We start from the raw sequence: 27,507 nt of genomic DNA, 5'->3' as shown, positions 1-27,507 counted from the left end.
GACTGAGCTGTTCTTAGTGGGGGGCCTGAGACTTAAAGTACAAAGGTGGCTTAGAATATTGACCTCTCGCATCCCAGCAAAGTCTCTAGTGTCCCCAGGGGGAATCTGTGAGCCACTACTGGCAGCGGACAGCGAAAATTACACATGTGCACCAAGATTAACATACATGCAACATGCACATGTCCACAGGCTTGTATAGAATTTTAAATGGGGCTGCCTTCATAGTAAGTTGTATTAACCCACCGTATTATCAGCCCAGGGAAATATCTGATACATACATAAAGCTTCAAGAAATATTCATCACTGTAATTTGCCAAATGAGGAACAACCCAATTAGGATACAAGATGCAGCGTCATTAGTGACCGTGGAAGGTTTTTGCAGGGGATAATAAAAATGCAGTTGTTGGTCTCATCCATGCAGAACTCTGCTTATCACTAAGGCCTGGTCTACACTAGGACCTTAATCAGAAATGACCCCCTACCCCTAGGTCGAATTTGTAAGGGGAGCATCCACACTGCCAAACCCATTACTCCGGAATAAGGAGCTATAGAACTCGAACTCTGTGGTCCTGCTTTTTATGAGGAATAATGCTATTCCCCAACTTGTAAGTCTGAAATAACGTTAGTGTGGATGCTCTGGTGCCACTAATTCAAACTAATTTGGCCTGCGGGAGGTAGCGTGTCCACATTAACAGAGCCTGCCTCGGACTACATTCGATTCTTTCCCATAGTGAGGACACGGAAGTTCAGATTTGTAAAATTGCGTGCCCTGAAGCTGAATTTAGTAAATTTGAAATAATCTCCTAGTGTAGACATGGCCTAATGGAATAAAAAGGGGACTATAGAGCCATTAATTATTTGTATTACAGTACTACCTAGATATTGAGAATTGTTTTAAGGGTAGTTTCTAATGCATATGTTTGGACAATATGCTGACAGACTGACTGTTGGCTTAGCTTTTGTTGGGCCTGGATGGTTTGTGTCTAGAAGCTGCTATGTGGAATAAGGGTGATGTTTTAAAAACAGTGTGTGCATAATGTATCTATCAAATATTCTGCCTAAAGTAACAGGGAAAAGAAGAAAAGCGGAAAGGACTGGAGATTTTCAAAAAGGCCCTATGCAGAGAAGCTAGTCAAAATGACCTGGCCAAACTTGCACAAATATGCATAATCGATGGTGATAAACCAATCAGAAAAGAGAATAACAACATGAAAATAGTGTGGACAGCAAAAGCATCAAGTTCACTCATGCATGTTGTAAGAGCGGTGTGCCCTCTAATTTTTTCCATCCATGTGTGGATTTTTCCATCCATGTGCAGAATAAACTTTTTTTATGTGCGCCAAGACAGATGTGAATGTGCCCTCAGATAGAAACTAAAAACCTAGCTGTCGGAGCTCTGCTGATCAGCTGGGTGGTAGTTGACGCTCTCAGCTTATGGGGAACACGTTGTGTGAGTCACCTAAGACACTCAGTATTCATGATCTTCAGTAGTGATTGGAAGAACTAATAATTATGAAATTTGGATGTGTATAAATATGGGAGAGATTGTAAGGGCAATCAGAGCAGCTTAGTTATCTGCTGCCCAGGAGAAGGTAAATTGTCATTTCTTTTTTCTGCATATCTGTCATTTCTTAATTTAGTAGCAACTATCTCGAAGAATGCTCTTTATTAAATAAAGGTTTCAATTCATAAACTTGAGAGCGTACCTCTCTCAGCCAACGCAGAGACTCCAACTGAGATCAAGGCTCACTGCGCTCGGTGCTGTACATGTGTACACACAGAGCCAGGTATTCAACCTAGATCTCCTGAGGCCAGTGCCTAGACCGGGGGTCTTGGCAAAATGTGGCCCAGGGGCCAGATCTGGCCTACCTAACACTTTGATCCGGCCAGTGGACGGCATCTGGCCACTTTCTATTTATATCCTGCTGCCCGTGCCACCGAATTTCCAGGTGGAGGCCCAGGCAGCAGGATCCTATTTCAATGGCTCACGGCTCCTGGTTGCGGCTAGGGATGTAAGCAACTAGTCGCTCCCCCCCATTATCAGAGAGAGGAAATTCCATCGACTATTCGATTAGTTGATTAATCTAAATGTAACATCGTTAGTTGCAGCACTCCCTCGGCAGGGACTGGAGTCATGATCCTTATAAATAACAGCAGCAATCTCAGGTGGCTGCCAGGCAATGCAGTAGCAGCAGGGCCAGGAACGGTGAGCCCTTTAAATAGTAGCTGTTTAAAGGGCTAGTGACAGGTGCCCGAGGTTGCTGTGGCTATTTAAAGGGGTCCTGGTTGTGGCACTACTGTGGCAGGGGCTGGACCTGTGAGTCCTTTAAGCAACGCTGGCAGCTACCAGGCAATATGGTAGCAGTGGGGCCGGGAGCTGCGAGTCCTTTGCTGCGTTTTTATTTTAAAGCCTTCAGCCCCAGACAACTCTGGAGGGAATCTAGTCCCTGCCCCGCCCTTTCAGCCCCAGGCACTGCACTTTCGGGGAGGAGGAGGTGTCCGTGACCATGTTGCAAAATTCATTAAGTGGCCCTCCTGTAAAAATTATTACCCGACCCGGGCCTAGCCTACTGCAGCCTTCTTGCTCTGTGGAGCAAGCCCTCAGATTTTGGTCTGAAATTGAACTGAAGCGTTTACACTTTCAGGAGTTGCACCTTTTATTCAAGAAACAGGCAGCTTAAAAAGGGAAGATCAAGAGTATCAAGCTTTGAGAGGATATTTTTATATGGCTCTCTCTGTTTCACAATTGCAGAGTGGCATGCAATACTATACAAATGCGAGGGGTGTGTGTGTATTTAAAACGAAAAAGCAGCACTGAAAAATGGCAGGGTTTTTTTTTTCAGTATGCTTCAGACTTCATTTGGGCTTTGCACTAAAACTTGTAATTGCTAAAATATCCCAAATTCAAATAGTTGTATAACCAAAATGGAAGCGCCGGTAGATTAAAAACCTTTTAAATGTTCTCCTGCCACTCAGAATTAAAAATGCATTTGTGCTGTTTGGTTTTATGACTTGTTATTGCTTAGCTGGCAATTGGATCTTAAACTTGGACTATTTCAATACCATCCTCATCAAAATAGACCCAAGACAATCATGACAGCCGTATAAAGCCTGTTATAAAACAAGGCAAACTCTGAACATCATTAAGCAGCAATGACTAAGGCACCGGGCCTTTCCCGGGATAATGGCCAGTTGAGAAGGAGAAGGTGGCCCAGTGCCTAATGTGTTAGCAAATCTAATTTCTTGTAACATCTCTTGACATTCAGCTCACCTTGTATTTTAATATATGCCTGTCGCTTTAGAACCTCATTTCACATTTCCCAGCAAATGCATCCTCCGTTCTCATTCACAGTCACCTCCATGGGCTCTTGCTTTTCCAGGAACTGGTTCTATTAGTGGTATCTCAGATTGCCACATGACTTGCAATGCCCACAAACCAACTAAGACCGACGGGGCATTGCTGTTGAAGCTGGTCTTTCAAAATAAGAATAATAAAAGAAGAACGTTCACACAACCTCACCTTTTAAAGACAAACATCGCTTTTGGGGCTCATAAGCAGAATCTCGAATGATTGCTCAAAACTGAGTAATTATTTAGCTGCTTTTCTACAGTAGGTCTCCTAGTTATTAAGACTATCTGACAAACTGATTTCATTGAATCTTGTCTGAAGGCCTAGCACAGAGTCTTTGCACTGCTTCCGTCCCATTTAAAAAGCTATTTTGAGTGGGATTTCATTAGTTTATGTTCCTTATGCTGGCTGTCTGGCTGAGTTTCACCTTTTGTACTTAGAGGCTACAGGGCTGATCTTTGTTTGAAATTCAGGAAATGTTTCATTCCAAACAGGTGTTCCAGTTTTTTTTAGCACATTCCATTTGCTTAATTTACAGGAGCTAAAGCAGTAACTTCGTAGCTGAAAATTGCTGTTTCACATTCTCCAAGCTCACATATTTCATGTCACATGGATGACCTTGGCCAGATACATTGTTAATTAACTAGGTTAATTGTTTAATGCAGTTAGGCCAAAGCTGACCTTTTGATATCCCAAATGATGCGTCCAAAAGGATGCTCAGCTTGAGCCTCAACATTTGTTTTGTTTCCTTTCTGTGTTTCAGAGAGCCATGTGATTCACAGAGACAGTAACAGGTATGCAAGAGACAAGATTGTGAATAACCTAATGCTCAGTTACTATATATGATCAGACCTGGAAATGGATGAGCAGTTATGTATAATATATACAAGCATATTCTGAAAGAGTTCTCTACTGTCTCTCTGAATGATACAAAATATCCAGCCCATAAAAAAAAAAAAAAAAAGTCAAAGATGTCTCTCAAGCAGACAAGTGAGACAAATGAGACTATAGTAAAAAAAAATGGGAAATCTGTTTGATCATGGAAAAGTGAGAATGTATTTCTAAGACCAGGTCTACACTAGACCCAGAAAGTTGGGTTAAGGTACACAACCCCAGTTACGAAAATAACATAGCTGGAGTCAACATACTTTAAGCTGAGCTTGGCACTGTCTTCACAGTGGGTGGTGGATGGGGAGCAAACATTCCCGTTGGCTTCCCTCTGGCACAGACTGAGGGCACTCTCAGCATTCGATTTAGCAGGTCTTAACTAGACCCATGAAATTGAATGCCAGAAGATAGATGGTAAGTAAAGATGTGGCCCAAGGCCTTTCCATCTGCATTTCTGTAGTTCTGGCTTTGCTTTCAATGATGTTACACTGGCATAAATGAGGAGTAATTTGGTAGTGAACCAGACCCAAGGAATGGGAACTCTGCTTTTACATGAAGGGATTGCTTTCCTGCTCTAATAGAGCATTGCTTGAATCTAAACACTAGCAACGGCATCCATTTAATGATATTAGTATTGTTACCCTAGCATTTGCTTTCACTCACAGGTGAATTAAGGGACTGTAAGCCCGATCTGTCATAGTACTTACAAGGGATGTTAGCGTGTAGTTGTTTAAACGATTAATGGATAAGTCTGGGCTTGTCTATTTTAATCCAATGACTGCGTGCAACCTTCCCCCTTGGGGGGAAGCGAGAGCAAGCTCCCCCCACATGCTGTTTCTGTGGAGCCACCTCCCCCACCCCACTGCCTCCAATAGAGGCAGCAGTGCAGGGGGGAGCTGGTGCTCGGGGGGAGCAGACTTAAAAGCCAGCTCCCCCTGAGTACCAGCTCTGTAGAGCCACCTGCCCCTCCCCCCATGCTGCTGCTTCTGTATCAGAGGCAGCAGCGGGGGGGAGCGGCAGATGGGATCCTGGAGCAGCCTCTGTCTGCGGGATGCTTGGGCCCCCTCATGAACAGGGGCTGCTGCTACCTCGCACTGAATCAGAAACAGCAGTGTAGGGCGAGAGCCAGTCTGCTCAGGGAGCCGATTTTTAAACTGACTCCTCTCGCAGGCCAGCTCCACCTGCCACCCCACCATGCTGCCTCTGATACAGAGGCAGCAGTGCAGCGTGGCAGGGGGCTCCCTGGCAGTGGGGCCGGTTGCGCACTGGCTGCTGGCCCTGCCCCGGGGAGCATTTTAGTAACGATGTCACTGCTAAAAATTGTTGCAGCTACATAACTAAAATAAATGATCTCTACTATCCCTAGTGCTTGTGCACTGAATCCAATGGATTCTTTGGGTTTGGAAAGTTTGAGTAACTTACTATATACTCTGTTCTGTGTGTAGTATGTAACCCCTGTCACCAAGATGGTTGTCTTACCCGCCCCCCCCCAGCTAGTCCTATTCCCTCTCCCCTTCACTCGCTATAAATACTGCTTGTTTGCTACAAGAAAGGCTGGGAAATGCATTTCTTTCTTTGCATTCTTTCAGAACCACATGTTCGCAGAGCTGAACAGAATTGGGTTAGGATGCCAAGCTCCAGCCAAGAACCAATTAGTTTCAGCATACTCTAAGGGGCAAGACACTTCATGAAGCTTGGTGATCTTAGATTTCATTTATACAAATGACATGCTTGCGCCAGACTGAGTTTTACCAGTGCCTGGTTGAGAGAGATCCTTATTCATTGATGTTAGCTCAGCACCAAAGCATGCAGGCCGGTTCATCTTGTAATTCTTCATTTGCTTCCAGGTCACTCGCCAACTGCCTTCTTTTTTCCTGCAGCAACTTTTTTCCTCATTTCGCAACACCTACTTCTGTCACAGCTATTTTGATTTATCGACCGCTCAGGTTTAATACTTTGTTCCTCAGCGAAGTCTTGGCGCGCCTGTCTGATCTAAGGTCACCTACACTACTTATTGTAGGGCATTTTAATCTCCATATGGATGTGGCCTCTGACACCCGCCAAAGAATGCACTGTACTCCATGATTCACTTGGGCTTTGTCAGCATGTCCACTCGCCTGCACATCTGAGAGGTTGTGCTTTGATTTGGTTAACTTCTTAGGTCTCTCAGTGTTAAGGTTTGAGGGCACAGGCCCAGCGTCCCCATACATTTCTAGAGTGATGGTACCTTTAAGACTCCACTCAAATACGTTGCTTTTTTGAAAGGGGGTTGTTGCCTCAGCTCTTCACTGCCAGCTCCAAGTGAGGCAGCGTGGGTCAACGTTTATTCCCCAGCTGTACCGTTACAATGCTGGCTTGTTTACAAGTGCTTGTATCATTTACCTGGCATGACCCAGGGAGTACAAGCGTATTCAAGGAAAGGAAGGCTTTAACACTTATGCTCCTTATTTATGTTGTTGTGGTTGAGTTCAACCTTGTTGTTAGAGGCGGTCCCCGTTCAGTCAGAATGAATGGCTGAAGCAGTAGCAGTCGCATCTAAAATCCATGAGTGTGGGCAGCATGAGAAGTTGAACTAGGTGTCTCAGGGGGTTTTGAATGCAGGCCTCTGTGGTGGAGCTGTTTTTTTGTTTGAGAGAGAAGAGGCAGTGAAAATCAGAGTGTTTAAGGACAAAAAGGGGGCACCTAGACCATCTATCTGACCCAAACACCCACCCAACAGCGGCATTCGAAACCCAGCAACATTGTGGCCTATGGGAGGCTGAATATGCCCCGATAGAGAATGAAGACCCAAGTGGCCAGAAAGCTAAGCAGACCATAATAAGAGCACGGAGTAATGAAGCCCTGAGAAAAGACTGAGAGGCAGCTTTGGGACATGGGTGGCTGACTGGAAAAGCAGGTAAGACTTTTTTTTACAAAGATTATATATAATCTTTGTAAGTAAATTAGACTGTATCAGAAGATACCTGGTTCTGTCATCAATCTCTCTTCCTATTGGAAACAATCTTCGTGGCACCAGACTTTTGACTAGCAGCTCAAGTCAAAAGGGTTAGTGTTATAAATATTTTGGAACTTAGAGAAATCCTCAGTCACTGACCTCAGTTTTTTAAATTAGGAGTGCACCACCCTCTTTGTTTGCTTGTATTCTATAGACAATTTTAGGCCACCATGCGTGTTGGTAGAATAGCTGGGCAGCAGCTATGTGTGTAAGGAACACAAGAGCAGGGAATAACAGTGTGGAATGGCCACTGTTGCCTAAGAGAGTGGTTTTGCACTAAGTCGTCTTTTGCTCATTGAGGCCAGGGTACTTGGGGAGAGGGATAGCTCAGTGGTTTGAGCATTGGCCTGCTAAACCCAAGGTTGTGAGTTCAATCTTTGAGGAGGGCCATTTAGGGATCTGGGGCAAATCTATCAAGGATGATACTTGGTCCTGCTGTGAGGGCAGGGGACTGGACTTAATGACCTCTCAAGGTCCCTTCCAGTTCCATGAGATATACATATCTCCATAAATACTTTGAAAAGGCCTATCTTACACATTTACCTGAGCATTTCATGCCACTTCGTAGCCCTGACAAGTGAATCTGGACACAGTGAGGGTGTAGGTACGGGGGATCCTTCAATAGAGACCCTCTGCTTCAATCCCTTTACAGACTGGTCACAACCCAGGCTGCAGGCCTCCAATTGGATTCTCAGACAGTCACTAAGGCCAGGTCTACACTAGACCTGGAAGGTTGGCTTAAGATATGCAACTCCAGTTATGTAGAATATGTAGCTGGAATCAGCTTAATTTAAACTGAGCTTGGCGCCATCCCCACTGCGGGAGGCCAATGGGAGCAAACGTTCCCATCGGCTTCCCTTACTCCTCGCGACAACTCGCTAAATCGAGTGCCAGAACATCAATCTCCGACGTGGCAAGCAAAGATGCGCCCTCAGGCTAGACTCACCACCCATCTCCTCATCCCTGGGGATAGCAATGAATGTCCACAACTATGGAGCCCCATTTTTCATCTGCATGTGTCAGCTGCATGCAAGCCTTCCTACCACCCCGTCCTGCTGCACCCATATTCTGGCTAGATCCGGGCACCTCCTCTGGCCTGACCATGCACAGTGCCCCTGACCACAATGCCCTGGCATAAATGCGACCAGCCCTGATAGTCTAATTCAGAAAAAACTCTGGGTACAATGGTTTCCTCCCATTCTGTGGGCAGAGGGGAATGCACTTGATGTTGGGGAGGTGGGGAATTAATTGCTGTGTTGCCTGTTTCCCTCCCTGGGAGTCACGGAACCCTTCTTCAGCAACTCCACACAGCTGGGTCTAGGCAGAGTGAGAGGAGGGATTCTGGGGGTTGGTATGTGGGAGCAGCTACTAACCCCAACCTGTATCCTTTTGGGGCCTGGTGAAGAGTGAACTAATAAATCAGGTAGTCTCTAAATAGGGATGCAAAATTCTGTTTAATTGGTTAACTGGTTAAACATATTGTTTAACCGGTTAACCGATGAAAGGGGAGGGGAGCGTTGCTCCAGATGGGCTGAAGCAGCCCCCTTGCCACAAGCAAGGGTTACTTCCTCCCCCACCGGTTACACGTTTAAGCATTCATATCCCATTCTAAGGTCCCACAGGACTACTCGTTGGTTTTATAGATACATATGAACACGGTTCCCCCTCTGAGACTTGTCAATTCTAACAGAGCCAAGATGCAAGGGAAAAGGGATTCAGCAGACTGCACCGGTGACCAGTTTCCATGAGGATGGAACCAGAAATCTGGGGCCACGTGAGGTTTTAGATCTTGTCTTCTCTGCCAGGTATAAATGCCCTCTTCTGTGAATGAACATGGCCAACAAAACTTCCTGAGGAGAACCTTGCTCTTGACTTGTTACCAATAGAATGTATCCTTTCCTGGGGATGTCCCCTGCTGGCATTCGAGGGTGTAACTAAGGGCAGAATTTGGATTTCAGCTCTTGGCTGCCAGCTCATAAGAGGGGAACGAACAACCCTAAGCTCTGAACATTTTTATAAGGGAGCCTACTGGGGCTTCATTCTTCAGAACAGGGGTGGACTGGCCCGGCAGGATACCAGTAATTTCCCGGTGTGCCATCATGTCCGCACGCCGTTGCCCCTCACTCCGAGAGGCTCCGCGTCCACGCTGTATATGGCACGCAGAGCCCGACTCGCCGCCTGTGCCGCATGTCGGACATGACACGGGGTGGGGCTTGAAGGGCACACAGGGGTGATGTCATGGGGAGGGCCATTCTCAACCCATTTCCTAGTTCTATTTTGATTGCCAGTATGCTCCTGCTTCAGAGTTTGAATTCACTTAGCACCTGTTCAGACATTTACTTGTGGTGAGGGGAAATAGGCGGGGTGCTCTGCAATCAGAGTAAATATCTTTTGAGATGGGCATGGAGGAGCAGGAGGACAAGTAGGCATAACTATGAGGGTGGAGAAAATCAGCTACAAGGGCAATCGAATGAATGCTGATGAGGCATGTAGCACACACGTCTTCTGGCTTTACCCCAACAAACTCAAGAGCTGCACTTAGAAGAAAAAGGGGCAATCAAAGAAGGTATTTTATTCTACTGGAAAAAGTAGCACTCTCGAAGCAGGGCACTTTGCCTCTATCAAGAGAAAATTAGAGGTTGTCTTCACTAACCTTCCTGAGCCATCTGGACATGTGAAAAATTGTGTAGTAATGTAGCTGTAATGCTGGAAGACCAGGTGTGGGCTCATGCCAAAGCCCCAGATCAATTTGCTTGTGTATTAGATTAAAGTAATTGTTAAATGTGCAAGAGTGTTTTTGGTGTTTGAACTTCATGAAAACTAATAGATTGTTACTTGCATTGTTTTCAGTTATTGGTATTCTGTTATACTATAATAGCTAGGGATGTAAGAGTTTAACTTGTTAACCAATAAGCTGATGCTTATCAGTTCCTGTTAACGGTTAAACTCTGCAACTTTGCTAGGGAGAGCAGGGCTGGCAGCCAGCAGCCCCCTAAGGCCAGGGAGCCCACTAGGACTGTACTCTCCCTACTTCTGCATCTCTAGGTAACATGTTTAACCATTTAACTAATTTTTATCAATTACACAGTTAATATTTATACATTTTTTACTTCATTAATAGTAGCAAACATATGCCCCATGTAAATGTTTGCTATAACAAAGGATGTAAAAAATGTATCAATATGAACTGTGTAACTGGTAACTGAATAACCAATCAAATGCAGAAGAAGCCTTGTGGAACGCAAATTAAGAACTTTAACAATTTCAAAGCAAGTGGTCACTGTGTGTGATGATCAGAGGTCAAAGGCTCTAAATGCATTCTTTGCTCACTGTCCTCGAAGGAACAGTCTACAGAGGTAGTGACTCTGTAAGCGTCTTTCTGTGAGAAGAAGCTATAAGAATGGATTATTTATATCTGGACTGTGTGGATTCTAACAGGCAGAATAACTCAACGAGATCCCCAGAGTTACTCTGGGTAGCCCTGCAGACTTTTGGGAAATTGGCAGATTATTACATCTCTGCTACCATTTGGAATTATAGACTGCGGCTCACCTGTGTATATATATTTTGCTTGCTTTAACTTCCCCTCAATAACTCTCATTTCCTTTTCTGAGCTAACAAACCTTTAGTTAGTTTACTATAGAACTGGCTACTGCTGTTGTCTATGCTGTTATGTCTAGAGTACTAATTGATCTGGAGTAAGCAACTGGTCTTTTGGGATTGGGAGTAATCTGATGTGATGTTAAAGAGACCTTTTATCACAAAGTCATGTTTGTCTGGCCGGCAAGATGGACTAGAGCATCCAAGGGGACTATCTGTGTCTCCCTATCACAAGAAAAGCAATCCAGGAGTTCACATTTGGTATTAGTTGGGTGAAATGTAATTCTAGAACATAACCACTAGTTTGGAGTGTCTGCCCGGTTTTCTGTCTGCCCTAACGTAGATGCTCACAGTTGTGAGCCACACCTGACAGCATGACGGTAGCTACCAACCCAAGGTACAAAATTCAGTTTTGCTTTCTGAGTTTCCTATTGCCCCTGAGCACCTTGGCATGGCTCCTGGCCTAATCTCTGCACCTTGTTGATATGGTGTTACAGCTGCAAACTCCACACCCATATTTATTTCAAAACCGGTCCTATATTTTAGGCTATATGTCTGAGGCTGCTAGTCTTAGTTGCTTAAATAATCTCATTGTTTAACAGGACTACTCATATAAAACAGGCAGAATTTGACCTTTAAAATGTAAGTTCATTCAGCTACATATTGATTGTTGGATATAGTCCATCCTTATGATATACTAGATTTACACAGTGTTGCTCGGGTCCTTAACTCAATTTTTGTTTTTCTTCATGTAAATCATTGCTCTGGGGTGGGCTAGGGAGGAGGGATTCAGCCGTGGGAGAGAGGACAACCCCAGCCCTCTCTAACTGCAGTAACTTGGGGTCAGGTAAAACATTCCTCTCTCTCTGGCCACTGCAGCTCCAGCAGGCACAGCTGGGGGAGGGGTACATGTCCCTGATGGAGGCAGGTCCTGCCCCTGTGGTCCCCAGCCAGAGTGAGGAATATAGCAAACTGTGCACTTTCCCCTCAAGGCTCCCATGCAAATTGGGGGGGAGGAGGAAACTGAAGCACCCTCCCCCCCCACACACAACCAAACCCTGACCTTGCTTTAAGTTATGATAAGAGGAAGCTGCGTACAGAATTCAGTGGTCCTAACTTTTCCCGTTTAGGAGGCATTCTTGGAGAGACTCTCACAGACTCCCACAATCACACACACTCTCAAATATATAGTAGATACATCTGTGAGAATTTGTACCTCACAGCAAAACAGGTTAGTATCTTGCTTTTCTTAGTCATTAATTGCTGGATACCAGGGGTATGTCTAGACTACAGGCTTTTGTCAACAGAAGTTTTGTCGACAGATACTGTCAACAAAGCTTCTGTTGACAGAGTGTCTAGACTACATCCAGTTCTGTTGACAAAGCAAGCCACTCTCGACATGAGAGTGTAGATGCAATAACGCCTTCTGTCTACAGAACTCTGTCGACAAAAGGCGTTATTCCTCATAGAATGAGGACACTTTTGTCGACAAAACCCTGTACTCTAGACACACCCTAGATCTATGAGTTGATGTTCCATATCTAGTGTATCCCAGATTCAAATATGTACAGTAATGTAACTGTTCTGTACCAATGCTTGACTTTTTCCTCACACTGTTAAGGTATCATCTTTTTGGACACTGTCTAGGCCCTGGTCTCACTCAATTAGGATATGTCTAGACAGCAGTGCTATTTCAGGATATGTACGGTACCTTCAATAGCATTTTCCACATCTTAGCATCAAGCCTGTTATTTTGAAGTACAATGCTTCCTATTCCAATGTCCTGGTAAACCTCGTTCCACATGGATGAAGGGACCTGTCGAAATAGACTATCTCAAAATAAACTACGCAATTTGCATAGCTCGAATTGTGTAGCTTATTTTGAGCTACGTGGCTCTGTATAAACATACCCTTTGTCAACAGGAGCCTTGTCATTGATCTGAATGATCATAGGATCAAATTCCTAATACCTCTGGAACGTAAGACTGAAAGGGAACTTCTCTGTCATTGAATCTCGTCTGCTGCTACTGCTGATCACAGGAGTCTTTGCTGTCTTTGGGCATTGGCTCAGGACCTTTGTTTGATTCTGTTTAATAATAAGTACATGAAAGGTCTTTTAAACTAAAAAACAAACTTTTATAAAATCCTACAACTCTTCAGGCTTCTCTTTATCATGGCTAAAAATTATTGCACACAGAAATTGTGTAGAACAATCATTTGGAATCAGTGATGTGGCTGGTTCCATTCTTTATTTTATGTATTAATTTATGGAGCATCTACTGTCCTAGAAGCAGAGTTTTTCATGTGTTGTTATTATTTGACTATTAGGGCAGGACTAAATCCGAAATAAGCTATGCAACTTGAGCTACGTCAATTGTGTAGCTTAATTCAAAATACCTATTTCGGCTTTTGGTGCTGTCTACACAGCAGGAAGTCCGAGAAAGAGCACACTTCCTCCGACTTCTCTTACTACTCATAAAATGAGGGTTACAGGAGTTGGAGTAAAGTCCTCCAACTCAACAATATTTCGACATGATGTAATGTAGATACGGAATATGTTATTTCGGAATAATGTCGGTTATTCTGAAATAACACTGCTGCGTAGACATAGCCAATGGGACTTGCATGAAATTACACAGCCTGCCAGTAAAGATCACACAGTAACTATAAGAGATGAAACATTTTTCATTCTATAAAATGCCTTATGCATTTTACTACTGTTGCATATTTTGCTTCAGACAGGGAGGCAAGTGTGTGTTCTTCTCTCTGAAAAAATATGTATATTTTACATTTTGCTGAAATGGAAGACTAACTTTCTTTTTCGCTAGTTTATAGATACCTCTGTTTCTGTCCATTAAGATTGTTGTGCATACCAATTTTGCTGCAGAAATCTATCATATCACTGGCTGTGTTTTAAATACTTGTGAAAGCAAAGCACACAAGGGACACTAGCAAGCCAATTTAATTTTAAAAAAAGTTGAGTTTTTTTATACTCTCTCCCTGAAAAAATGACTTAGAAGCTTAAATATACCACTCCCAGCCCTGCTGATTTTTGTGGCTTTCTATTTAGCAAACTCTGGACTGGACCCTGTGCATTTTACACACCCACATGGAGAAATTCCATTCACTTCAATGGGATGTTTTTGTGCGTGTGAGCGGGATTTAACCCACCGATAGTGGCTGATGCATGTTTATAGAGAATGCATCTATGCTTTGTGCACTGCTGTCTTGGTGTGTTAACTTGAGATGGGTCACAACTGAAAAATTCTGTTCCATATTCACTTTCCCTCAACGTAAGGGCATGAAGATCTGTGATGTATTGTTCAGTTGATCTTATAAGTAAGGGACAGGCATGAAAGGCCTGAATCTGATCCTATAACTCACATGGAGTATTACCTTAGGGGTAATCTGTTGAAGTCAGTGCATATGTGTGTCTCCTACATAGTCCCCAATAAGGGGTGATTCTTGGGTAGGTTGCTTGTGGCGAGACCCTGATTTAGGGTAGAGCAGTCCCTGGAGGCACTGCCCCGTACCACCTAACAAGCACAGCACACATTCCCGGCACTTCATCTTTTATGCCTTTTGCTGAATGGCAGCACCTTACTACGACAAGTTCCTGGGAGTAGTCTCATGGTGTAGTTAAAATGCACCAGAGCATATTTTTCCCATTGTGGACAATATTTTTTTAATTTGTTGGCACATCATGGTCTCCTAATAATCAAATATATTGTCACTGAGTCCTAGTGGACAATGGGGAGGGAATTTCTTGGCAGTTAATTGAGGAACTAATTTATCTTAGCCCAGCTGGTCATTAGCTGCCAGGAAATGTCCATGCTGCAGTTCATTACTTGGTACTGAGTCATGTGTCTGCTTTTTTCCTGAGCTCTTTCCTGTGAGTAGGAGAACAGGACAATTCTCAAGAGTTTGTTGCTATAAAGTCCTCAGCTTTTTTTTTTGGCTGTATGGCTATGTCTAGACTGCAAGCCTCTTTCGAAAGAGGCTTTTTCGAAAGATACTTTCGAAAAAGCCTCTTTCGAAAGGGAGCGTCTAGACTGCACACGGAACTTTCGAAAAAGCAAGCCGCTTTTTCGAAAGAAAGCAGCAAGTGAGTCTGGATGCTCTCTTTCTAAAAAGCCCTGTTTGCTTTCAAGAACGCCTTTTTTCGAAAGAGCACTTTAGAAAAAAGGCGTTCTTCCTCGTGGAATTAGGTTTACCGCCGTCGAAAGAAAAGCCGCGTTCTTTCGATTCAATTTCGAAAGAACGCAGCTGCAGTCTAGACGCAGGTGAAGTTTTTTCGAAAAAAGGCTACTTTTTTCGAAAAAACCCCTGAGTCTGGACACAGCCTATGTGAGTACTATTTTGTACAATATTCTTCTAGGTTTCATCTTCTTTTTATTCAGCCATGCCTTTGATATTACGTACCTGCCTACACTAACATGTACACCTTGCATTCTTTTCATACAAAGCACCAGAAGTGTTTTGATGGCCAATTCTTTATGATTCTCTGCTTCATCTTTGTGTCCAGCTAATTGAAGATTAAAACATCTTTTAGATAGACAGGGTGCTTTACCTACAAAGATAAGACCTATACAATGCCAGGAAGACCCCTATAACCTAAATAAGACAAAGACAAGGCACTTGATAGCAGTACAGGAAATTGAATCTGTGAAGAGGAAGAGGAAGAAGGATTGGTGGAAAGGGTTGGGAGCAGAGGAGAGGGGGCACTTGGCAGATGCGGGAAAGGATATTCTTCCAATCATAGTGGGTGACATGATAGGAGGCATGAAGAGGAGTGGGGGGGAAAGAATTGATGGGGAGTAGGAGGGAAGGAGAGCAAGGAAATGTTGTCTAGATCTTCATTGATAAAGGCAAGGAGTTTGAATCTGCTGTGATGTGGAAGTATTTAAGCAGGAAAGTGAAGTTCAGATGGATTTGTAGCTTGCTGTCCGTATCAGGGGTGGGCAATCATTTCTGCAGGCAGGCCACTTAATGAATTTTGGTATGTGGTCGTGGGCCACTTCCACCCCAGAAGAGGTGGGGCCTGGAAGGGGCAGGGCTGAGAACTAGTCTCCTCCCAGAGTTGTCTGGGGCTGGAAGCTTTGAATTAAAGACACAGGAAAGAGCTCGTGACTTCAGCTCTTGCTAGGGTAGCACCACGACCGCGGGCCATTGTAACAGGATCCTGCTGCCTAAGCCATTGTGTGGAAATTCGGTTGCACGAGCAGCAGGACTCCTCTGAATTAATTGTAACGTGAAGGACAAGTAATGGGTGTGATCCTATGTGGGGGATGATTTGTATCTTCTCCTGTAGAGGCTCCTGTGAGTGTCGAAGTGACTTAGCATCTTGCAGGACTGTGCATACTCTCACTACAATAAACTGCAACACTGCCCATGTGCTCATTCTCTTTTGGCACCATGACAATAATATCCTTCCAACACTTCTACCTCTTTGGTTTATTAGGCCACCACCAAGTCAAGCAAGGGACGTGTGAGGTAGTCGCAGTGCATCGCTGTTGCAATAAGAACCGAATTGAAGAACGGTCACAAACAGTCAAGTGTTCTTGCTTCCCGGGGCAGGTTGCTGGTACGACAAGGGCACAGCCGTCTTGCGTTGAAGGTAAGCAATCTCCCACTCTCTCCTACTGCTTTTGTGCTCTCTCAGAAATTAGTCTCCTTGATTGTTTGACTTCCTGCTGTTTAGAAAGCATAATCCGTCCTTTTGTTAATTTTGGAAACATCTCTGTTCATTGATGATAATGAGTGTGCATAAATCATGGTGTAATTAATCCCCTTAATATATGTTCTTGTCCATTTCATGTCCGTACCAATAAAACTTAGTTTTTCCATGTAAAAATTGTTCTTTAAAGTAGTCTGAAACTGCACAAGACATTTTGTGTTTCATCATTAACCCATCCAGTTGCCGCTAGACATAGCAATATGGCCAGGGTTGCCAGGTGTCCGGTTTTGAACTAGATAGTCCAGTATTTGAGCTTTCTGTTTGGGAAACAAATTGAGAAAATATAAATGTCCGGTATTTTCTAACTAAGATGTAATGTAGATTGTGATGTAATGTCAAGTGTGTCTGGTATTTTTGTTGAAACCATCTGGCAACCCTAAGCATGGCTGTGGAATCACTGGGACATAAAGAAACCACTGACTGGTCATCATTCCAGTGCTTGGTAGCCATGGGCAAGCAGATTAGTACCAAACATCCGGGTTGTGTCAAGTGTCCTCTAGGCTGGTGTAATCCAGCACCTTATATTCATACTGAGCTTTTGCCCTTGACCTCCATGTGTCTACTCTGCCCTACATCCATTTAGCTTTGCCTGTGTTCTAACCCAAATGAGATGACATGGGAGGAATCCCAAGGAGATGATTATATATTAACAATGTACAATCCCATTTAACCCTAATCCCAGTTTTAGCTAAATGCTAAATTTAACTGGTTAACCAATAAGCAGGATCTCGTGGGTGTGAGGTCTCTCCAGCCTGGCTGGAGTGGCTCCTGGCCCCATGAAGGGTTACCGGCTCCTGGCCTTGCAGTAGGCATGTTGGGGCTGGAGTAGCCCTTTGCCTGCGGTGGACTGTGGGTGGGGGTTGCTCTTGGGCACTGGTAACTGTTATGTACCATTGTATTGGATACCGTAAACCATCGGTGGCACTGCTATGATGTCCTGATATATGCAAAAGCATCATACAAACTGATGTGGTCCATCACCCTTGCATTCGGGTTAATTTGAAGAACTTTCCAATGCAAAGGCACAATTGCATAGATTTACAGTCTTTCATTTGTTGGTGGTAAATATCACTTTTTATAACACTACACCAGACTGGTATAAAATCAAAAGTTATAAACTACAAAATTTTCTCTTGGGTTGTGATCTTATAATGCAACCAGCTAGACTGAATTTGTATAGCTGAAATATCTACCCCCAAAGACTCAAATTTCTCTAAATATTTCATTGTTTGTCTCCTAACACATTCTGCTGCTTCTGGCCACGCGATGTTTTTATGGTACGAAATGGCTAATACAAGTCTTCATTAGCTTATTTGTCAGTTAGAATTAAAAGGATCTTAACACACAGCCTGCGAAATTTACATTTAAATTGAAATAAAGCAGATATTTTTTGTAGCTTACTAATTAATATTGACACAGAAATCACTGTCCTATATTTTTGTTAATCCACAAGTAAGAAACTTATCTTCCATTGCTTCTCACACAAAATCATGACCCATGAAAGATAAATGTAAAATATCCTAGGTTTCTCTGACTTTCTATAATGTTTCACTTTAGGAAAAATCCTACAAATAAATGTAACTGTCTGATTTTAGTATTTACTTTACCTATTTATATGTTTTTCTATTTCTGAGAACCTGATATTTTATTTACGAATTAGATTTGGCTTGATGTCTAAAATATCTTGTAATTCAGGGGCACAAATTTACCTTAATTTTTCAGTTTACTGAATAATTTTGCTTGTTGAATCTCATGCAGTGCCTATACCTTTTATGTGACATACCATGCAACAGTTTTTCTGTTCTTTATGGTAGGTAGTAAAGTCTAGACATTTATTAAAATATACTTTAGTGTTACAAAGGTAACACTCTGTGCTTTCATGACAGAATGAAGTGCATGGTGTAGAGGAAGCCTAATTTATTTTGTCAAAGCAAACACTTGCTGAAACAATTTAATGGTTTCTTTTCCTTCAAGTGTGCTTGAGATTAAATAAGACAAAACATTTAGAATGCAAGATATCTAGTTATAAAAGCAGAAGCTCTTGATTTTTTCCTTAGGGTGATGTTTTAATATACTTTATGTCCTTTTGTAAGCATTTAGATCTAGACTCAATGACATTTTATTCCTCTCTGTTGCACAGAACTCATAACTATCTGTTCATAGCCTCAAAATTGGATTTTTCACTATATATATATAGAGAGAGAGAGAGAGAGAGAGGAAAGAGAGAGAGAGAGAGAGAGAGAGAGACTTCTGTAAGCCTCAACAGTGCAAAAACAAGAAAGAGATAATATTCAACATGGCCTGATTCGTATAATTAATTATTTTAAATACAATGTAAGAGGTTCGTTGGTCTTTCTCAAGAGATTTTACCAAGGTCAGAGAAATATAATTGGATCACATTCCACACATTTGTTACAGGAGAGTTAATGGACTTGTTGAAAGCACAATATTACTGTTTATAGTCTAACTGCAATGAAGGGTTTTTTAGAGCACTCGTTATTTTGAGTGGCTTTTTAAGGTATCTTCTTTTAAACTTAGCTGATACTTTTTTATATTAGGGCAACACACTTCCCCTTGTGTCAAGCACTTCAAGTGCACACAATAATAATACTAAAAAGCCAGTCCTTCCTAGCCCTGCATGCCTTAGAAGTCTGCACAGCTGTAATAGGAAAAAAGTGAAATACAAAAGACTTAAGACATAATTTCACAATGGGGTTCTGGTCCAAGTAATGCCAGAACATGCAATCCTTGTTCAGCCTGATGAATATTTACTCATGTGAGTAGTCCTATTCATTTCAACGCCGCTGCTCACATGAACTGATGTACCGCTATGTAAACAAGAGTTCTATAGATGGTATGAGTTCAGGAAAAAAATTATGATGCTATAATGAAAAAATCATTGAGGAAGAATAGGATGCCCTTGATAAAAAATATCTCAAATGGTGCTAATATCTATCTCTTATCTAGCACTTTTCGTCTATAGATTTCAAAGTGCTGTACAAAGGTATAGGCAGCATTGGTATCCACATTTTACAGAGGGGCATGCTGAGATGCAGGGAGGTGAAGTGACTTGTCCAGGGTGTCCCAGCAAAACCGTGTTGGAGCCAGGAAGAGACCCCAGTTCAAGTCCCAGTCTACACTTACAGGTCTTTGTAAGGGACATAATTGTGCATGGACTGCCCCAGGGCAAAACCCCAGGCTTCCAGGGTCTGTAGCTCTGGTGCAGGCCTGCATATGGACTAGCCTGAGACCAGGGATCCCAGAGTTTCTGTTTCTCTGGTGTTGGGATTTCTCTCGGATCTTAACTTCTTGGTTCCCAAGAACTTGATTCCGACTCGTCATCAGATTTAATTATTGGCACGCAATCAAACTACACAGAGTTGATCAGCCTCACGTGAAGGGCAGGGAGGTACAGAGCATACCATACATCCAAAGAGTACAGATACAGTTGTTTTATTTACAAATGAAGCTCCATATGGACACATACATCCTGCATTTGGCATCAGAACTTCATGATTGGCCTTGCTATTTTAAGGTGCTACTATAAGGTGGGTGAATAACTGGCTGAATAACCATACTCAGAGAGTGGTTTTTAATGGTGCACAATCATGCTGGAAGGACATAACGGTCTATTTTGGGACCAGTTCTGTTAAATATCTTCATCAGTACGTTAGATGATGGCATAGAGAGACGGATTATTAAATTTGCAGATGATACCAAGCTGGGAGGGGTTGCAACTGCATTGGAGGATAGGGTCAAAATTCAAAATGATCCAGACAAACTAGAAGTATGGTCTGATGTAAATAGGATGAAGTTTAATCAGGACAAATGCAAAGTGCTCCACTTAGGGAGGAACAATCAGTCTCACACATACAGAATGGGAAGTGACTGTCTAGGAAGGAGTACTGCTGAAAGAGATTTAGGGGTCGTAGTGTACCACAAGTTAAACATGAGTCAACAGTGTGACACTATCGCAAAAAAAGCAAACATGATTCTGGGATCCTTAACAGGAGTGCTGTGATCAAGACACAAGAAGTCATTCTTCCGCTTTATTCTGCGCTGGTTAGGCCTCAGTTGAAGTATTGTGTCCAGTTCTGGATACCGCATTTCAAGAAAGATGTGGAGGAATTGGAGAGGGTCCAGAGAAGAGCAACAAGAATGATTAAAGGTCTAGAAAACATGACCTATGAAGGAAGGCTGAAAGAATTGGGTTTGTTTAGTTTTAGAAAAGAGAAGACTGAAGGGGAGGACATGATAGTGGTTTTCAAGTATCTAAAACGGTGTTACAGGAAGGAGGGAGAAAAATTGTTCTCCTTGGCCTCTGATGACAGGACAAATAGCAATGGGAGGTTAAATTGCAACAAGGGAGGTTTAGGTTGGACATTAGGAAAAACTTCCTAACTATCAGGGTGGTTAAACACTGGAATAAATTGCCTCGAGTGGTTGTGGAATCTCCATCTATGGAGATATTCAAGAGCAGGTTAGATAGATATGTACTGGGGATGATCTAGGCCAGGGCTACTCAACTTTCGAAGCCCAGGGGGCCACAATGATACTCATAGCACATGCCAAGGGCCGCAACTTAAGTGTGCTTGCATATATATGCTCAATGACTTCTTTGTTTTGGTCTTCACCGAGAAGTCTGGAGGTGTGCCTAACGTAGTAAATGCAAGCAGAGAGAGGATAAGTTTAGAAGATAGGATACACAAAGAACAAGTTAAAAATCACTTAGGAAAGTTAGATGTCAGCAAGTCACCAGGTCCTGATGAAATGCATCCCAGCATACTCAAGGAGCTGATAGAGGAGGTATCTGAGCCTTTAGCTATGATCTTTGAAAAATCATGGAAGACACGGGAGATTCCAGAAGACTAGAAAAGGACAAATATTGTGCCCTTCTATAAAAAGGGGAATAAGAACAGCCCAGGAAACTACAGACCGGTCAGTTTAACGTCTGTCCCAGGGAAGATAATGGAGCAGGTAATTAAGGAAATCATATGCAAACACTTGGAAGGTAATAAAGTGATAGGGAATAGCCAGCATGGGTTTGTGAAGAACAAGTCATGCCAAACTAATCTGATAGCTTTCTTTGATAGGATAACGAGCCTTATGGATAAGGGAGAAGTGGTGGATGTCATATACCTAGACTTTAGTAAGGCATTTGATACGGTCTCGCATGATATTCTTATTGATAAACTAGGCAAATATAACTTAGACAGGGCCATGATAAGGTGGGTGCATAATTGGCTGGATAACCGTAGTCAGAGAGTTGTTGTTAACGGTGCTAAATCCTGCTGGAAAGGGATAACAAGTGGAGTTCCACAAGGGTCTGTTTTGGGACCCGTACTGTTCAATATCTTCATCAATGATGTATATATTGGGATAGAGAGTACGCTTATTAAGTTGGCAGATGATACCAAACTGGGTGGGGTTGCAACTTCTTTGGAGGATAGGGACATAATTCAAAATGACCTTAGCAAGTTAGAGAAATGGTCAGAGGTAAACAGGATGAGGTTTAATAAAGAGAAATGCAAAGTGCTCCACTTAGGAAGGAACAATCAGTTCCATACGTACAAGATGGGAAGCGACTGTCTAGGAAGGAGCATGGCGGAAAGGGATCTAGGGGTCATAGTGGACCACAAGTTGAATATGAGTCAACAGTGTGATGCTGTTGCAAAAAAAGCAAAAATGATTCTAGGTTGTATCAACAGGTGTGTTGTAAGCAAAACTCGTGAAGTCATTCTGCCGCTCTACTCTGCACTAGTTAGGCCAAAGCTGGAGTACTGTGTCCAGTTCTGGGCGCCACATTTCAAAAAAGGTGGAGAAATTGGAAAGGGTACAGAGAAGAGCGACAAGAATGATTAAAGGTTTAGAGAACATAACCTATGAAGCCAGGCTTCATGAACTGGGCTTGTTTAGTTTGGAAAAAAGAAGATTAAGGGGGGACATGATAGCGGTTTTCAAATATCTAAAAGGGTGTCACAAGGAGGAAGGAGAAAATTTGTTCCTCTTGGTTTCTGAGGACAGGACAAGGAGTAATGGGCTTAAAGTGCAGCAAGGGAGGTTTAGATTGGACATTAGGAAAAAATTCCTAACTGTCAGGGTGGTCAAATATTGGAATAAATTGCCAAGGGAGGTGGTGGAATCTCCCTCTCTGGAGATATTTAAGAACAGGTTAGATAGACATCTGTCAGGGATGGTGTAGACGGAGCTTGGTCCTGCCTTGAGGGCGGGGGGCTGGACTCGATGACCTCTCGAGGTCCCTTCCAGTCCTATGATTCTATGATTCTATATGCAAATAGCTTATTTCACAATTCACAGTGAACACAAAGATTAAGGCAAGACTGCACAACACACAGGCTGCATTTAAGTTAGTTCTGCTGATATTAATAAAATGCAGTATTTACCCGGTTTCCACCCATACGACAGCACTTTTAATGAGCAGTGACAGTCCAGGAATTTAACTACTAAAACACATATCAACAGAAGACTATTATATTGACTACTTTTTTGTTTTGGTTCTCATCTGCGGGCTGTGTGTTGAGCCCCGCGTAAACTCAAACTGCACTGCGAGCCGCAAATGAACGGGCTGTGGGCCGCATGTAGCCCACAGGCCGTATGTTGAGTATCCCTGATAAGACAGTGCTTGGTCCTGCTGTAAGGGCAGGGGACTGGACTCGTTGACCTCTCAAGGTCCCTTCCAGTTCTATGATTTTCAGGCTCACTTCATGTACAGATGGTTCCTTGTTCACATGTACCCAGCCTATTTTGTTCAGTCCCTCCTTGTATTTTGTTAGTTTTCTCCCTGTGTGCTTCTCTTACTTCTATATATCTGTAGCCATAGCTGCTGGAACAATTATTTCTTGATCTCTTTTTATGCAGCTTCTCTCTCTCCATGTCCTTGGCCACTGGGGCCTGCTTACACTAAGTGAGGTCCACCAGGGCTCTGGGACAGCTCTCCCGTGCCAGGTCTCCCAGAGTTTTCTGGTTCCCTACTGTGGAACTAGGACCGTAGAGTTCTGGGGTGGGTTGCGAAGGCCTGTGGTTGCCCTGGCAACCTTACCATGTGGCCTGCCCCAGGACCAGGTCCCCAGGGCTTCTGGGGTATGGACCAACTGGCTACTAATTCCTGAGGTGACCTGGGAGTTGGGGGGTTATTGGTCCTAGTACCACAGACTCTGAGAGTCCTGGCAGCTGCTGACTGGAATTGACATTCTTGTCACTGGCATGGCTGTTAGCAGCAATGAGTCTGTCTTGACTTTTCAGCCAATTTGAAAATTATAGTGATTCCTGGATGGGATTTTTTTTAATTTGGTCTGTCCTTTGTTTCATTAACTTTACACCATATGAATTTCTGATCCAGCCCCTATTGACTTCAGTGGGCTACCATTTACTTCAATGAGAAGCTATAAGTTGGCTCCTAAGTGACCTTTGTTGTAAAGTACTGTGTGGTATTGCTTTTGATGCGAGTAGGCCATGAAATAGATTTTCTAAAACCTCATCATTACGGTTGTAAGCAGGGTCAGGATAAGCTCTACCCTGACATCTGGTGGTGAACTGTGGCTAGTGGTGCAAAGGGACGTCAGGGGCTGATCTCATTTGCATAGACACACCAACCCCGTCTAATATGTGCTCACAGCAGCCCAAATGGTCACTTTGGCCACTGTGGGATCCCCAGTCTCTCTGTTATTGAGGCAGGGGGGATAAAAGTGTTGTTACCCTGATTATGTGAGTCAAGGACAATGGAATGGTGGAACTGTTTATGACAGAGGGAGTCTCCATAAACTAAGTAGTACTCACTAGACAAGGGGCATAGGTTCCAAACCCAGACAAGTTGAGAGAGGCTGGGGACAGGTCTTTGTACCTGGTGGTGGGGCCCTATCTGAGGGCTTAAACAACACCTATTGCACGCCCTCCTCTCTCCACTGTGGAATATCAGAACTAATTTGGATTCCATTAGGAGTCTAGTTGTGAGCTGCTGAGTTGACTTCACTGTGGGCCAGTGGAGCACTAGCACTGAGGCTCCTCTATTATGAGCTGAACTTGCTGAAGAGCTAAAATCACTGTTGCTGAGGGGAGCCTGGCGCTATACTGCGGAAGAGCTGAAATCACTATTGCTGTGGGGAGCCTGGTGCTATGCTGCTGAGCTACTAGCAGAGCAGCTTGCAGGGACAACCAGCAAGTGCAGGTGGACAGCCGAGTGGTTTGCAGGGACGACTGGCGGGTGCAGGTGGACAGCAGAGCGGTTTGCGGGGACGACTGGCAGGTGCAGGCAGCCAGCAGAACGGCTGGCGTGGGCGACCTGCGGCCAGTAGGAGCGTCAGCAGCAACTAGCTGGCGGCCAGGGATGTGGACCGAGACGGCTGGCAGAGCCGGACAGTTCGTGGGACAGCTGAGGCACCTCACTGGACAGCAGGTGGAGTGTGGTGGAGTGACTCACGTTGACGGCGGCAGCAGAACCCTACGGAGAGGCGGAGCCATCGGCAGACCATGTAAGGTGTATCAATCCCCGCCCCCTCCAGGTTGGGATAGTAAAACCCTACCGGGTGAACTTTTGAGCCCTGGGGCGGCACTGACCAGGGGCAGAGACTTTTGGGGTGTTGGACTTTGGGACTTTGGGTGATTTTTGGATTGCTGGACTCAAGAGACTCTTGGGGTGTAGGACTTTTGGGACTTTGGGTGATTCGTGGCTGGGGGGTGGGTCTTTGCTCATGTTTGGTCTATGAATCCAAGTTGTGGTGTTTTCCCAAGTTAATGCTGCTGTTGGTTACCTCATGTTATTAAAGGTTTGCTGCTATACTGAGGCTCTGTGCTTGCGAGAGGGAAAGAATTGCCTCTTTGAGGCACGCAGAGGTGTATGTAAGATTTCCCAGGTCACTGGGTGGGGGCTTGAGCCGATGTTGCATTACCTTGTTGGGAGGAGACCCCTAGATACTGAACCTGGCCCTTGCTGCTATTAACTCGGCCTGGCAGAAGGGTTAGACGGCATTTAGAGTAGAGTCAGATCTCAGTATTTACATATGAAAATAGCTTGGAGAGATGTTAAAGAATATCACAGAAGGTCAGGCTGAAACAGCAGTCTGTCTGCAGAAGCAGTGTATGTTAAAATAGAGTACAAGGTAGCGAACTAATGAGTAAGGCTTAAAAATACATTCAAATAAATCTGATGACATTTAGGACCAATGTTTTGGTGAGGCCTCTGCTTTGTGCTCATTGGGTAAGTGCGCATAAATATGTGGAGCTCTGCATATCTGTGGATATCCACTTCAGATCTGTGGATAGTGGAGCAGATATCTCCTCTCTCCTCCCTCCCTTCAGCTGCCAGGCGGGGGAGTGGACAGTCACCAGGGCAGGCCCCTGCACTGCTGGCAGAGAAAGGATGCAACAAGCTCCATCCTAAATCTTCCTGCAGGAGGAGCCAAGTGCTTCTCCCTTGGTCCTCCCTCGCCCCCCGCATGGTGAGCACTGACTTGTGGAGGCCTGGCCCCGGATCCCTGCTGCCCCTTACCCCCAGGCCCTGTTTTCATATTGCCTGCCTCTTCCATGCACAACCGTGCCCCCTCCTTACTCATCCCTGCTCCCTCTTCCCACCCGTCCTGATGGTTTGCTGTGCTGGTGCAAGTAAAATCTGGATTGTGGCTTGTAGATCGGATGATGAGTTGAGCCTGGTGGGTGTGGCTTGGATGTGGGTCCACATTTTTGTGTCTGCGCAAGGCTCTACAAAAACTGCGTTATGCACCCAGGTGATGGGACATGCACATTTTGCGTTGACCTGCCTACTCTAGAAAATATTATCGCTGTCGAGTTAGGCACAAAAGGAAGGTTGATGGAAAACGGGCACTTAGCTGGTTAATGAGCGTGGAAGCCACACTGGCTGTGTAAAGGAAGAAGTGAAGCTTGGTGTGGGACACAAACGTGGGGACAGAAATGAAATGTCACAGTGCATCCTCTCCACAGCACCTACCCATGCCCATAGGCTGGAGTAGTGTCTGCTGCTGCTGAGCCGTACATTAGGACCCCTGCGTGTACCTTGGCATTGGTCCTTTGTCTCTTTAGTCAACTGAGCTCTAAATACCGATGTGTACTGGGCCAGTGAGGACAATTGCCCTAGGGCCTGGCGAATCACAAGGGTCCAGGGATCCCTGCTGTGGATACTGTGGCAGTGGCTGGAGCCTCAGACCCTTTTAAATCAACGCTGGGGCCCTGGGTGGTGTGCTCCAGGTGGAATTGAAGGACAGGCGAGGGAAGGCTAGCCCTAGCCCAGCCCCTTCTACCCAAGGCCCCACCCCTTCTAGGAGTGTAGAGCTGCCCCCCCCCCCCCCCGCCAAAGGGCACAGAAATTCTATAGGCTTACCCGTACATTGGATTGGTTTTGTCAGGCATGGAGCTTCATTTTACCGAGCCCATGAAATGTAGAGATCCGTGCACGGTCAATCCATCCACGTTCACACCCTGGGGATCAAGGGAAGCTGAGTGCCGTAATGGAACAGCACCAGTTAAATACCATCCTGGGACTAACTGGACAACACCTTCATGTGGAATATGCCTGGAAACTTGAAAGTTGGTTTAAAGATTATTGGCAGCTAACCATGTGCTAGAGAAGGGAACGCAAGATTAATTACACCCTGGGAATTCATTGGACTGAAAGCCTTAAGTGACTTGAATGTAAGAAATCAAGCCTTAAATTGAATCATCATTCATTTTATCCAACTTCATTTGTAAAATAGGTCTAGTCATACATGCCGTGGTGTGAGACTTAATTGCTACTTGTGAAATGCTTTGCACTTTTACAGTCTTATCACCCAGGGAAGCTACAATGTTGCTAGTACAGGTTGAACCTCTCTAGTCCAGCACCCTTGGGACCAGACTGGTGCTGAACCAGAGAATTTGCAGAACCACAGGAGGTCAATATTGTCAGACAGCATTACCAACACTTCCACT

The 27,507-nt window shown here is 44.2% G+C and overlaps 1 protein-coding gene across 2 annotated transcripts in view; it reads left to right on the top strand.

Annotated features, from left to right (window-relative positions):
- The window catches only part of TAFA4 (TAFA chemokine like family member 4), a 163,923-nt gene that overhangs the window by 109,048 nt on the left and 27,368 nt on the right, over positions 1 to 27,507 (top strand). For both annotated transcript variants that reach the window (XM_075938568.1, XM_075938569.1), the window contains exon 4: positions 16,294 to 16,449. In XM_075938568.1, the coding sequence (XP_075794683.1) occupies positions 16,294 to 16,449 (156 nt within the window). The remainder of the gene's footprint in view (positions 1 to 16,293; positions 16,450 to 27,507) is intronic.

Source organism: Pelodiscus sinensis, chromosome 11 (genome assembly GCF_049634645.1).
Source record: "Pelodiscus sinensis isolate JC-2024 chromosome 11, ASM4963464v1, whole genome shotgun sequence".
NCBI classification, from domain to species: Eukaryota; Metazoa; Chordata; order Testudines; family Trionychidae; genus Pelodiscus; species Pelodiscus sinensis.
This window is presented reverse-complemented; position numbering and strand designations above follow the sequence as displayed.